Genomic DNA, 12,751 nt, shown 5'->3' on the forward strand with positions numbered 1-12,751 from the left:
TTCTAGCATGTCCTGTAATGTTGCCATTAACACTGAAACCTAAAAGGACGGCCTTCCATAATTTCCAAATACGCGAAATCCACCTTGAAGGAAGCATGTGTGTGGGGCTTGCCGGGGACCTGTTGGGGTGGAGGAGGCTGGGTCCCCATGGCAACGTCACAATCCCCCATTTCTACAGGCATTTGTGCTGTAAAAGCAGAATTCCAGATGTGACATAGTATTTGGAGACTCAGTCCCCGGGCCTCGGAAACAGTGGTATTTGAAGTCGGCACAATTCAGTGCACCTCTCTGTGTGGTCCTAAGGCTTTTCATTAGTAGTTGTGTTTTGATCTGAACATTTCCTCTCAGCTTAGGCATAACAATCATGTTTATAGCTTTAAGTTTTCCTCTATTGTCTAATCACTATTTTGCCCTCCTAGGAAGAGACTTTTTGGGCTTCTGGAGTGAAGCCTTTGTAACTGTTCTTTCACAGCTAAGTGAGAGTGAGTCAGTAGCTGATTTGCTGGGTGGGTATTTGGGTGGTTGGTTGTTTGCTTCCTCTTTGTAGCCAGTATTTATGGAAAAAGCATACACAGACACAGTTAATCTGAGTCTGTATGCTTTTTCAACTACAGATGGGTTGACTGTTACCTTAAAGATGCCGGTTCTCTAACATGCGGTTCTCATTTGAGTGGATGGGAGTGGTGCACGAAGCAGAGGGAAAGGTCTGGCTCTCCGTCCAGAGGCATGTTTTATAGCTTGTCTCTAACGTTTTCGGAATTGGAAAAATGGAACAATCCTGTCTATTTGTGAGTATCAGCCATGGGAGAACACACGGCCCAGATCCTTAACAGACTAATTGGAAAAAGTACTTGAGTTTTTGCTTTGTGAAAACTCAGGAGACTGCACAACTTTGTTTTGCCTTGTTTTTAAACCCAGGGAGAAAGTTTGCTTGTGTGCGTTGCGTGTGTATGCGTCTGTGTTGATATCTCTGGGCTTTAGCTGCATGGCTGGTTCCAGTGGCAAAGCAATAAGAAAATCATAAAGTCAGGCGTGGGGAAGGACGTTTAAAAATATATGCAGTTCCATTCGGGCCACCGTCATTTAGAGAAGTTGCTGTCAGAGAAACAACTCACGCCAATGTCCTAACACATCTTCATCTTTAGTGAATGGATTTCGGGGGGCAGAGTGAGTGGAGGGGTGGGACAGTGAAAAGAAATTTGGATGAATACTAGAGCTCTCAGTTTGATAAGCAGGACACATGGTCACTTGGCATGGGTCGGCCTCATGTTAAAGCTCAGAAACAATTGTCCCTTCAGCTTTCCTTTGGAGAGCGTGAAATTAGGAACATGTGTGTGCTGATTAGCAACATGTCAGAGATGAATCATGATTACGGCTTTGGTCTGGTGCACAGGCCATGCTCTGGAGTAGTGATTTCCTACCCCCCCAAGCAAATCTCTTTAATTAGCTTAAGATCTCCGGGTCTTTTTGGGCCAATGTGGTAATTGCTGGTGGGAACCCAGCAGCACTCCCCCAGAGCTTGTGTGTTCCTTGCTATGCATCCAAGACCTCACCTCCAAATCAGACTGCTGGCATCCTTCATTTCTTAAGTTGGTTGCATCTCAATTTGAGAGAGAGGGAGAGAGAACAGCTCCTGGGAATGTGGAGGGAATATCTTGAATAGATCCAGGCCGGCTTTTGATTTATTTTCCCTGTGTTTAGGGTTCACCAGCATTCTCTTCAGCTTACATCACCTGGGGCTTCTCTGCCTTTGCCGACTTTTTGTTGTTGTTGTTAAAGGTTTGAACTGAAGTAAGTGGGGTCTGTCTTTGTTTATGAAACCATCTGAACTGGCATGGAGTCAAATGGCCCCATATTCTGCTTCGTCTCACCCTTCTCATATCCATTGGTCAGAGACAAAGATGTTAGTCCCGTTGTACATTTTAAGCCTCACAGCACTGTCTGCTATGTTACACACTGGAAGCCCAAGATAGAGAATATGTTATACAAAAACAGAAAATATGGCCGGGCCTGGTGGCTCACGCCTGTAATCCCAGCACTTTGGGAGGTCAAGGTGGGTGGATCTCTTAAGATCAGGAGTTCGAGACCAGGCTGACCAACATGGGGAAACATCTCTCTCTACTAAAAATACAAAAATTAGCCAGATATGGTGGTGGGCACCTGTAATCCCAGCTACTTGGGAAGCTGAGGCAAAAGAATCTCTTGAACCCAGGAGGTGGAGACTGCAGTGAGCCAAGATCACACTATTGCATTCTAGCCTGGGCGACAAAGCAAGACTATCTCAAACAACAACAACAACAACAACAACAACAACAACAACAATATATATATATATATGAGTTGGCCTTAGTTTTAAGTAGTTACTAGGTATACCTTTAAAAAACCATCTTCCGGCCGGGCACAGTGAGTGGCTCATGCCTGTAATATCAGCACTTTGGGAGGCCAAGGCAAGTGGATCACCTTAGGTCAGGAGTTTGAGACCAGCCTGGCCAACATGGCAAAATCCGTCTCTACTACAGATACAAAAATTAGCCGGGCATGGTGGTGGGCACCCGTAATCCCAGCTACTCGGGAGGCTGAGGGGATGGGATCACTTAAATCTGGGAGATCGCACCACTGCACTCCAGCCTAGGCAACAAAGCAAGACTGTCTCAAAAAAAAAAAAAGTCTCAGTTCTTTGTGCGAATGCTCTTATTTAAATTTTCACTCTGACTCTGTTCACTAAGACATTACTGGCTTTCTGAATGTTCCTTACTTGATTCGAAAGTTTGGCCTGCCTTCCACTGGAAGAGGGGTGCTATATTTAGCACAGTTCTTCTTGAAATGCATTTTTCCAAAATGGCAGTTAAGCTGTGCTGGAGGTGAATTGGAAATGTTGCTCTGGGAAGTTAGTGTCTTCAAATGGCTTAGAATGCCCGAAGGCCCGTCAGGAAGTTGGCTGTCTGATCACCTTCATGGCTGCCCCTGGCTGCTGCCTGTGGATCCTGCTCTGCTGCTGGCCTCTCTGTATCCAGGCCTTTGCTTCTTTGCCATATGGCTGGAGCGTGGTGTGGGATTTTAACTTTTGAATTTTATTCTTTTAGAGCCCTTAAGGGTTATCCTCCCCTCCCTTCCTGAGTTAAAGATGTTTTCTCCATTATGTTCCCATTTGCTGCTTCCGTCCTTACTGACCATAGAGCACCAACCAAAGGAATTTCTTTCTTTTTTTTTTTTGAGACAGGTTCTCCCGCTGTTGCCCAGGCTGGAATGCAATGGCGTGATCTCGGCTCACTGCCACCTCCGCCTCCCAGGTTCAAGTGATTCTCCTGCCTCAGCTTCATGAGTAGCTGGGATTACAGGCATGTGCCACCACACCCGGCTAATTTTTTGTATTTTTAGTAGAGACGGGGTTTCTCCATGTTGGTCAGGCTGGTCTCGAACTCCCAACCTTAGGTGATCCTCCTGCCTCAGCCTCCCAAAGTGCTGGGATTGCAGGCGTGAGCCACTGTGCCTGGCCTAACCAAAGGAATTTCATAGCAGCGCTCCAGGCAGCCAGGGCTTGCTGCTTAGCTCCCTTTGGAACAAATTAAAAGCTACCCGTTAGTGCAGCAAATGGGGGTGCTTAATTAACTAAGAATGTGGCACCCCGAGGCCACTGCATTGGCATTTATAGTTTTTAAGTAACAGGCAACAAACAAGTATTTTTAATCATCAGCTCATTAAATATCAAAAACGGTATAGTAGCTATAAGCTTGGCATTGTTTCCTGAAGAACAGTTTGCAAAGCTGGTCAGCAGCCTTGTAAGTTGCCTTATCTGTTTTCTCGTAGTGTGGGCCCTCATTCTAAGCCCATAAATCAGTGTAACACCAAGCTAGGTTCTTAGGGTATATTACTTGGCTTAATAATGCATTCATTTATTCAGGCAGAAAACTTATACTTATCAAGGACTCTGTGTCAGGTCCAGGACTATAGGCAGGGGTTTTGAGGGCTGTCCTCCTGGGCTCTGTCTTCAGCCTCTCCTCTTCCAATCCAACCTATGCCCTTAACAGAACTGGACTTACTGGGCCTCCATGACCATCTGTTGAATGCATTTTAGTCTGGTGATCAGTGCCTACCAGTACCTTGCCCTGACCTGTCTGTCTTATCTTCCACAATCCTCCAAGGTTCTGGATGCAGAAGGCAGTTCATACCTAGGAAATATACCACCTGTGACCTTTCTCCAGTCTTCCTCATGTGTCTCTTTGTAACTTGTCCTGCAGTACAACTCTCACCTGCTTATTAAGGCAGTGACCTTCTTGGGAAGGATGATGTAAAACATTTCTGAGTTTATTGTGTGTCAGATGCTATGCTGAGCAGTTGATATATGTCATGTCACACAGTGCTTTCCACAAAGTTTTATTCAAACACTTTTTTTTTTTTTTCTTTTGAGATGGAGCCTCACTCTTTTTGCCCAGGCTGGAGTGAAATGGTGCGTGCGATCTTGGCTCACTGCAACCTCCACCTCCCGGATTCAAGCAATTCTCCTGCCTCAGCCTCCCAAGTGGCTGGGATTACAGATACCCACCACCACGCCTGGCTAATCTTTGTATTTTTAGTAGAGACGGGGTTTTATCATGTTGACCAGGCTAGTCTGGAACTCCTGACCTAAGGTGATGGGCCCGCCTTGGCCTCCCAAAGTGCTGGGATTACAAGTGTAAGCCACTGCACCCAGCCTATTCAAACACTTTATAGCTCAGGGAGGTTCAGAAATTTACCCAGAGTAACACAGCTGGAAATGTGGTGGTTTAAACACACATCTGTGTAACTCCAAAACCCATTGTCTTAACCACTTCTCTGCTTCTGGCGTCAGCCCCAGGTCAGCCCACAGAAGTCTGCATCTAGGACAGCAGAATCTCAAGCAGCAGCTCTGATGGGTCCATGTTGTATGCCTGCCTGAAGCTTGGGTTGGGGAGAACACAAGGACAGGGATTAGCTCCAGGTGCTGGGGGCAGGGTGGAGGAATGACAGCACGTGCCATGTGTGTGTGACATAGAGATCTATTTTATCCATATTGCAGCTGAAATTATATGAGTGTATATTAGCTTTCAGTTGCTGCTATAATAAATTACCAAAACCTTAGTGGCTTAAAATGACCTACCTTATTGTCTTATAGTTCTGGAGGTCAGAATTCTAAAATGGATCTTAATGTGGCCAAAATCAAAGTGTTGGCTGCGCTGGCTCCTTCTGGAGGCTGTAGGGGAGGATCCATTCCTTGCCTTTTTCAGTCTCCAGAGGTGGCCTGCATTCTGTGGCTCCTTAGCTCCTCCTTCCTCTGACCTCAGAACCAGTACTTCAAATTGATCTCTTTTTCTCTCTCTCCTCATTCCATTGTCACTTATCTTTCTCTGATTCTGAGCCTTCTGTCTCCCTCTTATAAAGACCCTGTGGTTATTGGGCCCACTTGGAGAACCCGGAATACTCTTCCCATCTCAGGATACTTGAACTTTACATCTCCATAGTCTCTTTTGCTCTGTAAAATAGCATAGTCACAGGTTCTGGGGACTAGAATATGGACATGTTTAAGGGGCTATCATTCTATCTATCATGAGGTGTAAAGAAAATAGAAGTGCACCATGGGCTAGCCTGGGATACCATTACTAAGGTGGTTTCTGAGGGCTCTAGAGCAGCTGAAGCATTATTTGGGTGTTGAGCTAAGGACAGCCTGTTAGAGCATCTGTGATGCATGTGCTGAGAAGCTGTGCACTTGAGGAATTCCAGGAGTGAAAGGTTTTTTGTTGTTGTTGTTTTGTGTGTTTTTTTGATATGGAGTTTTGTTCTTGTCATCCAGGATGGAGTGCAATGGCGTGATCTTGGCTCGCTGCAACCTCTGCCTCCCAGGTTCAAACGATTCTCCTGCCTCAGCCTCTCAAGTAGCTGGGATTACAGGCACCTGCCACCACACCTAGTTAATTTTTTGTATTTTTAGTAGAGATGGGGTTTCACCATGTTGGCCAGGCTGGTCTCGGACTCCTGACTTCAGGTGATCCACCTGCCTCGGCCTCCCAAAGTGCTGGGATTACAGGGGTGAGCCACTGCACCCTGCCAAAAGGTCTTTAAAATGCATGTAAGAACTGATACCTGGGATGTTTTCTCCTGCTTCTGAGCTCCATGACCAGGCTTAGATGGCCACGGGGTCTTATGATCTCTGATTTTCTGTGGAATTGGAACTACCATTTTGCATCTACATCCCTAAAAGTGCCATGCTACTCCAATTGTGGGAATGAATTACCATGTTCCCCTCAAGTAAGTAGCGGGCAGACCGATGTGTCAGGAACACAGTGTGATGTGGCAAGCAGCCGACCTGGGTGATAGGAGGAGAAGAGGAGGGGATTCTGAGAATGCAGGCATGCCTGAGGTCATTTTCCAAGCAGAACTGTAGTGTCCAAAGGGTTTATAAGGTGTAAGAGGGAGTGACTGGGAAGGTAGGCAGGTGTCACGTCAGGAATGATCTGGAGGGGCAGGGAGCCAGTGAAGGGCTCAAAGCAGGGGAGCAAGGGCAGTTATGCACATGGCCAGAGCCCCTTGAGGTCAAGACCCGGGTCTGGTTCATAGCTGAGTGCCCAGCCTTGTGAGTCTTAGGCCAAGGTGGAATGCTCAGCAGAGAGTGAATGGATGCCACAGGTAAGCTTCACCTTCCTTCCAGGCCAGCCTCGCTGGGCCCCCCTCTGAACAGCTCCACACACATCACAGAGACTTTATTTGGAGGGATTTAGGTTCTTGAATGCATGGCATAGCACACCTCACTGTCTTGGGCTCCTTTCCACAATGCATTGGCCATTGCCCAGTAAATACCTGTGAATAGTGTGTTGCAATAGGAATATAGAGGAAACAAACAAAAGACATATAAGGGAACTGGAACAACAAAAAAGCTACGTCTGACAAGTAAGGTGATTGGTTGCTAGGATCCCTATGCACCAGGAAGCATGGTGTTAGATGGAATGTGTTTCCTTTTAGAAGTCCCTCCTGTACCTGGCTTCATTTGATCTTCCTCAAAACCACCTCCTAGAGGAAAGCCATGTAAATTCTTAAGAAAAAAAAAGAGACAGTTGAGGAGACCCAGACCCAGTGGTGTAGAGCAGCGGTCCCCACCTTTTTTTTAGCACCAGGGACTAGTTTTGTGGAAGACAATTTTTCCATGCACTGGGGGGTCAGTAGGGAATGGTTTTGGGATCAAACTGTTCCACCTCAGATCATCAGGCATTAGATTCTCATAAGCAGCCTAGATCCCTCGCATGCACAATTCACAGTAGGGTTTGTGCTCCTATGAGAATCCAATGCCACTGCTGATGTGACAGGAGTCAGAGCTCAGGTGGTAATGCTCGCCCGCTGACCGCCTCCTGCTGCATGGCCTGGTTCCTAACAGGCCATGGACCAGGACCAGGACCAGTCCAGGGCCCGGGGGTTGGGAACCCCTAGAGTAGAGTGGTTTGCCATCAGGCATCCAGTGGAGGATGGGAGGATTGAGGTACTAATCTTGGCTTCTAGATTACAGTTTTCTTTTCCTCCCATGATGCTACTCTGCCTTCCTCTTCATTCTAGCCCAGTTATCCTTCCCCTTGTTAAGCTTCTGGAACCTGTTGTCTTACTCATCCTTCATTCTTCCTTACTCAAGGGCTGTCTTGTGGTATTTCATACACTGTACTTCCCTAACACCGGGCTCTTTCACCCTCGCTATATATACCTTGTTTTGCCATCTAAACAGCATTCTTGGAGGGCCACGGTGTGATGTGAAATTTATCTGGATGCCTAGGATATAATCTACCTACCCAGTTACTCTTCTTTGAAATAACGAACCCCATGTTAATTCATTTCACGAAGGGGGGGACAGTGGCTGTTTTGTTTGCCAGCGTAGCTAGCATAACGTCTGGCTCCTAATAGATGGGGATTGAGTTTATGTCTTGGGGGCTTATAAGAGCACAGAAGAGTGTGATTTGGGGATCTTGGGCTTTGGTCTTGGGGGATTGGATTGTCTCGTTCCTGGTTTCCTACCTGGTTGTGTTACTCTGGAGTCTGCCATCTGCAGGTTGAGCAGCCTTTAGTTGTATAAACTGTAGTCTTGTCCCTAAGCAGTTATAGACACTCTTAGGATTTTAATAAGTTCACAACACTTTCCAAAGTGTTTTAGTTCAGGTGAGGAATTCTGGAATCTTGTATATGTGGGGAGAGAGGCAGAAGGAGGAAAGCTGGAGAAGGAAGGTGAGCTATGAAGAAGGGGAGCTTCAGTAGATTGTGAGCTGGTGTGCCATGTGGATTTAGGTTTTCTGTTACTTATTCCTCACCTTAGAGTAGGGGTTGGGTGGGTGTGTCCATGTGCCCCTCTCTGCCCAGTTGTGCTTTCTCAAGGCGCATGTATATCTGAATTCAGGGATACACTTTCAGTGGGTGTGCCTGGCTTCAGGATAAGCAGCGTGAACATGCCTGTGGCATATGGATGTCATGTGGTTGTGGCCAGAAACCCTGGGCTCCATCAGAAGTGTTCTCCACATTTTGTTTTGGTGTAACAATCGCCCATTAAATGCCAGGCTGCCAGCATATGGTTCCCTCCAACATCCTTCTTGTTTAGTGGAAACTTTAGCTGTGTAGCTGGAATATCTTCCCATCATTTAGCATTTCAGAATTAACATATTTTGGAGAATTCTGTGATTAATGCTGAATGGCACATTTGCAGAGTATTACAGAAACAGGTAAATTGGAGTTGGTAGATCTGTAGCTGCTCTTTCTCATGATGGGTAAGTGGTGTAAAAGGTGGGGTCAACAGGAGGATTCCGGGGCTCACTCTGTGGATGCTATAATTAAAGTGGGAAGTCTGGCACAGTTGTTAGCCCTGGTATTAAGAGTGCAGATGGCTAATGACCACATCACCAAGAGTAAGAGTTAGGCCTTTTAAAGTCTTTTTTTCTTTTCTTTTCTTTCTTTTTTTTTTTTTTTTTTATGACCCACACTATGTATTCCAAGCATAGGTATGGATGCAGTGAAGAATTTTCTCATTAAAAGTAACAACTTATTCCCATACTCATTCCCAGTCTTGAAATGAGAAACCAGTTTCCTTAGACTTGAGGAATTGCCTATCTGTTGTGGCTTAATAGAGCTTGCGGATGAGGGCGTCTGGAGTAGGCGAATTTTATGACCAATCAGCGCTCAAAGTGGATCTAACTGGAAGGGCTCCAGCTGGCAGCTCTTGGTCTCTCTCCCAATTTTACTGTTAATGAATTATTATTTAACCCCTAAACATAGAACAGCTTGCCCCTATTGTTTTACAGAAGCGAGTGCTCATGATCCCTATGGCCTGGCAGTTAGGAATCTCCTGGGCTGGCCGGAGTTTGACAGCTGTAGGGGGCCATGAAGTGGGCAGAAAGAGTGGTGGACGATGTCCGGGGACTGGCATTACCCTGGGTCTCAGCAGTGCTGCCTGCATTTGGACTCCATGGGGATTTGTGTTGGAAGAGCAAATTGGCTTCACTCTGCATCATGTTCTCTTGTTTTCCCACAGGGAGTGGGGCCGGCCAGCAGAAACAGTGGGCTGCACAACATCACCTTCAAATATGACAGTAAGTAACTGCCTTTATTGCCAAAGAATAGAGCCCTTTGAGTCATCTAAAGATTACATAGCCATGCTTAATCAAGGACGCTGCAGTCTTGGGGTTGAGGAATTTTCTGAACCTGTTCAGGTTTGTCAACAGCTAAAGCAGCTCAGTCTCAATTAAGCCACTCAAGTATTTGGGAGCTTGACCAGGTCAAGTGTCTTCCATAGTGTTCAGAAAAGTTGTGTAAGGAGACTTTCCCTGTGTTCCTTGGGGTTTATCTATATGTGTTGTTAAGGACATAACTGCCAGTATGGCCCAGCAAGGAACACATAAACAAAGTTGCCCCAGTGCAGGGTGCTAGGGAATGGTGGAGAGTATGGCAAACTGGATAGCTCATGTCTAGTCTGAGGGGAGTCTTGACTCCTTAATTCCAAATATTGTGGCCATGAGGAATTCCCACTGAATGTAGCAAATTGATTTCTAAGAATAGTGGGAAATTCTTGCTTTTTGTATAAACATTTTTTAATAATGGCAGTTATTTTTAAAATTTCACACAGAATGAATCTGTGTGAAATTCACACAAGGTGAATCTGTGTGAATCTGAGTCCCAGATTGGCCAGAGGTCTACAGTCTGCAGTTGGTTGGCCATCGCTGACCAGGCCTGGGCTCCAACCCCAGTTCCCCATCTATCAGTTCTTTTATCTTTTCTTTTCTTCTTCTTTTTTTTTTTTTTTTTTTTTTGTGATAGAGTCTCACTCTGTCACCCAGGCTGGAGTGTAGTGGCATGATCTCTGCTCACTGCAACCTCCACCTCCCAGGTTCAAGCAATTCTCATGCCTCAGCCTCCTGAGCAGCTGGGATTACAAGTGCATGCCACCACACCAAGGTAATTTTTTTTTTTTTTTTTTTTTTGAGACAGAGTCTTGCTCTGTCACCCAGGCTGGAGTGCAGTGGCATGATCTCCGCTCACTGCAAGCTCCGCCTCCCAGGTTCACGCCATTCTCCTGCCTCAGCCTCCCGAATAGCTGGGACTACAGGTGCCCACTACCACGCCCGGCTAATTTTTTGTATTTTTAGTAGAGATGGGGTTTCACCATGTTAGCCAGGATGGTCTCGATCTCCTGACCTTGTGATTTGCCCGCCTTGGCCTCCCAAAGTGCTGGGATTACAGGCATGAGCCACCGCGCCCAGCCACACACCCAGTTAGTTTTTGTATTTTTAGTAGAGACTGGGTTTTGCCACGTTAGCCAGGCTGGTCTTGAACTCCTGGCCTCAAGTGATCTGCCCACCTCTGCCTCCCAAAGTGCTGGGATTACAGGTGTGAGCCACTGTGCCTTGCCCTACCTACCAGTTTTATGAGCTGTGGCTGGTGATTTGACTTCTCCAGGCTTCAGTTTTCTTTTTTAAAATAAAACTTAGTTTCCTTCTTCTAGCATCATTTTGAGTTTTAAATAAGGTGATGCTTATAACTGCTCAACTTGGGATCTGACTGTAATGTATATTCATTAATTAATATCTATTAATATAGAAATCAGTCCAACTGGAGTTGGAATGCAAGCACCATTTTTTGCCCTTTCTCTCAAGAAAGGGTGACTCTGGCTGAATTGTTTTCTTTTCTTTTTTCTTTTTTTTTTTTGAGACGGAGTCTTGCTAGGCCGGAGTGCAGTGGCGCAATCTCGGCTCACTGCAACCTCCGCCTCGTGGATTCAAGCAATTCTCCTGCCTCAGCCTCCCGAGTAGTTGGGACTACAGGTGCGTGCCACCACGCCTGGCTAATTTTTGTATTTTCAGTAGAGACAAGGTTTCACCATGTTGGCCAGGATGGTCTTGATCTCTTGACCTCGTGATCTGCCCGCCTCAGCCTCCCAAAGTGCTGGAATTACAGGGGTGAGCCACTGTGCCTGGCCTCTGGCTGAATTGTTTTCTGAGGGCATGGGGGGGTGCTTTTTCTAAGCAGCTCCTTTCATTCATAAGAAGATAGTTGTATAGAATTGTGATCCTTTTAGCTTTATGAGTCATAATTTAAGTAAAAATGACAAGAAGGAACTTGACTCATATTTAATAACTTCTGGCATCTGATTCATCTCTTGGACAGGGTTATGAATCAATGTAAGTAAAGGGCTTAGGTTGCATTGAGGCCTCTAGAATAATCACTGCTAAAGCAGGATTGTAAAAGTTGTGGTTACAATCTAACAATTTTAAGATACAAATATGTGTGTCAGATTCACACCCACAGTTGCTGGAATGGCTATTTCAGGCTAACCAGTGAGGACTTACATGTGCAACTCAGGCAGCTCACATTGGTGGTGTATATATGTTCTGGGTAAATGTTGGGTAGATGCTAATGAAAGATTTGCACATCCATGATACTTGATTCAGCTAAGTAAAGAGGTGTAAGGGATCTTTCTTTGAGTTACAAAGTGAATTTCTAATATGTGCTCTTGGTCCTAGCAGATCTTGTACTACATTCAAGCGTTCAGAATTTTCCTGTCAGCTGCAAACAAGCATTTGTATCTCTAATTTAATATGACATTTGTGAAGGAGGATCTCTCCGTGTAAAACTTTAAAGTATCTTGCTGTTTTCTTCATAATACCAAATATTTGGCCCACATATCTATGCCTGTCTCTTAGTCATTACTTTCTTTTTAATTCTTCAACATTTAATCAAAATTTAATTCACAGCTTGTATTGACTCCTGAGACGCATGAAACTCAGTTGCATTTTGGGAAAATGTCATTTGGGCATGAAGTTTTTGTAATCAGAATCCAAAATTTTGGACTTGCTAATAATTGGATCCAGGCTGTGTAGAAAAACCTATTCCATATTTTCCATTGAAAAAGATATTTCTGTCTTCTACAAGGAAGTTCCTGTTACTGCTCAGTTGACTGGTTACTAGTCAACTGAAATAACTTGTTTGAAATAACTAAGAACCAATTACTGGGTTTTCAACAAAACTACTAAAAACCATATTTTTCTATTCCTTTGTCATTTAATGTTATACAGGAAGAAAATGTCTTGCCATTAAGTCAAAATTAAATTTTACAAGTCTCTCTGCCTCTTTTGGCCTTGAATTCCATGTTTTTTCCTTTACATTCTTGGTATGCCCAAGTAGGTTATATTAAATTTTCTTATTCTTAGACTTTATATTGGCTGGGCGTAGTGGCTCATGCCTGTAATCCCAGCACTTTGGGAGGCCAAAGCGGGTGGAT

The 12,751-nt window shown here is 45.1% G+C and overlaps 1 protein-coding gene across 1 annotated transcript in view; it reads left to right on the forward strand.

Annotated features, from left to right (window-relative positions):
• The window catches only part of IL17RD (interleukin 17 receptor D), a 74,829-nt gene that overhangs the window by 35,352 nt on the left and 26,726 nt on the right, over positions 1–12,751 (forward strand). The window contains exon 2 of the mRNA XM_007984687.3: positions 9,509–9,566. Within this exon, the coding sequence (XP_007982878.2) occupies positions 9,509–9,566 (58 nt within the window). The remainder of the gene's footprint in view (positions 1–9,508; positions 9,567–12,751) is intronic.

The sequence above is a fragment of the Chlorocebus sabaeus genome, chromosome 22, assembly GCF_047675955.1.
Source record: "Chlorocebus sabaeus isolate Y175 chromosome 22, mChlSab1.0.hap1, whole genome shotgun sequence".
NCBI lineage: Eukaryota > Metazoa > Chordata > Mammalia > Primates > Cercopithecidae > Chlorocebus > Chlorocebus sabaeus.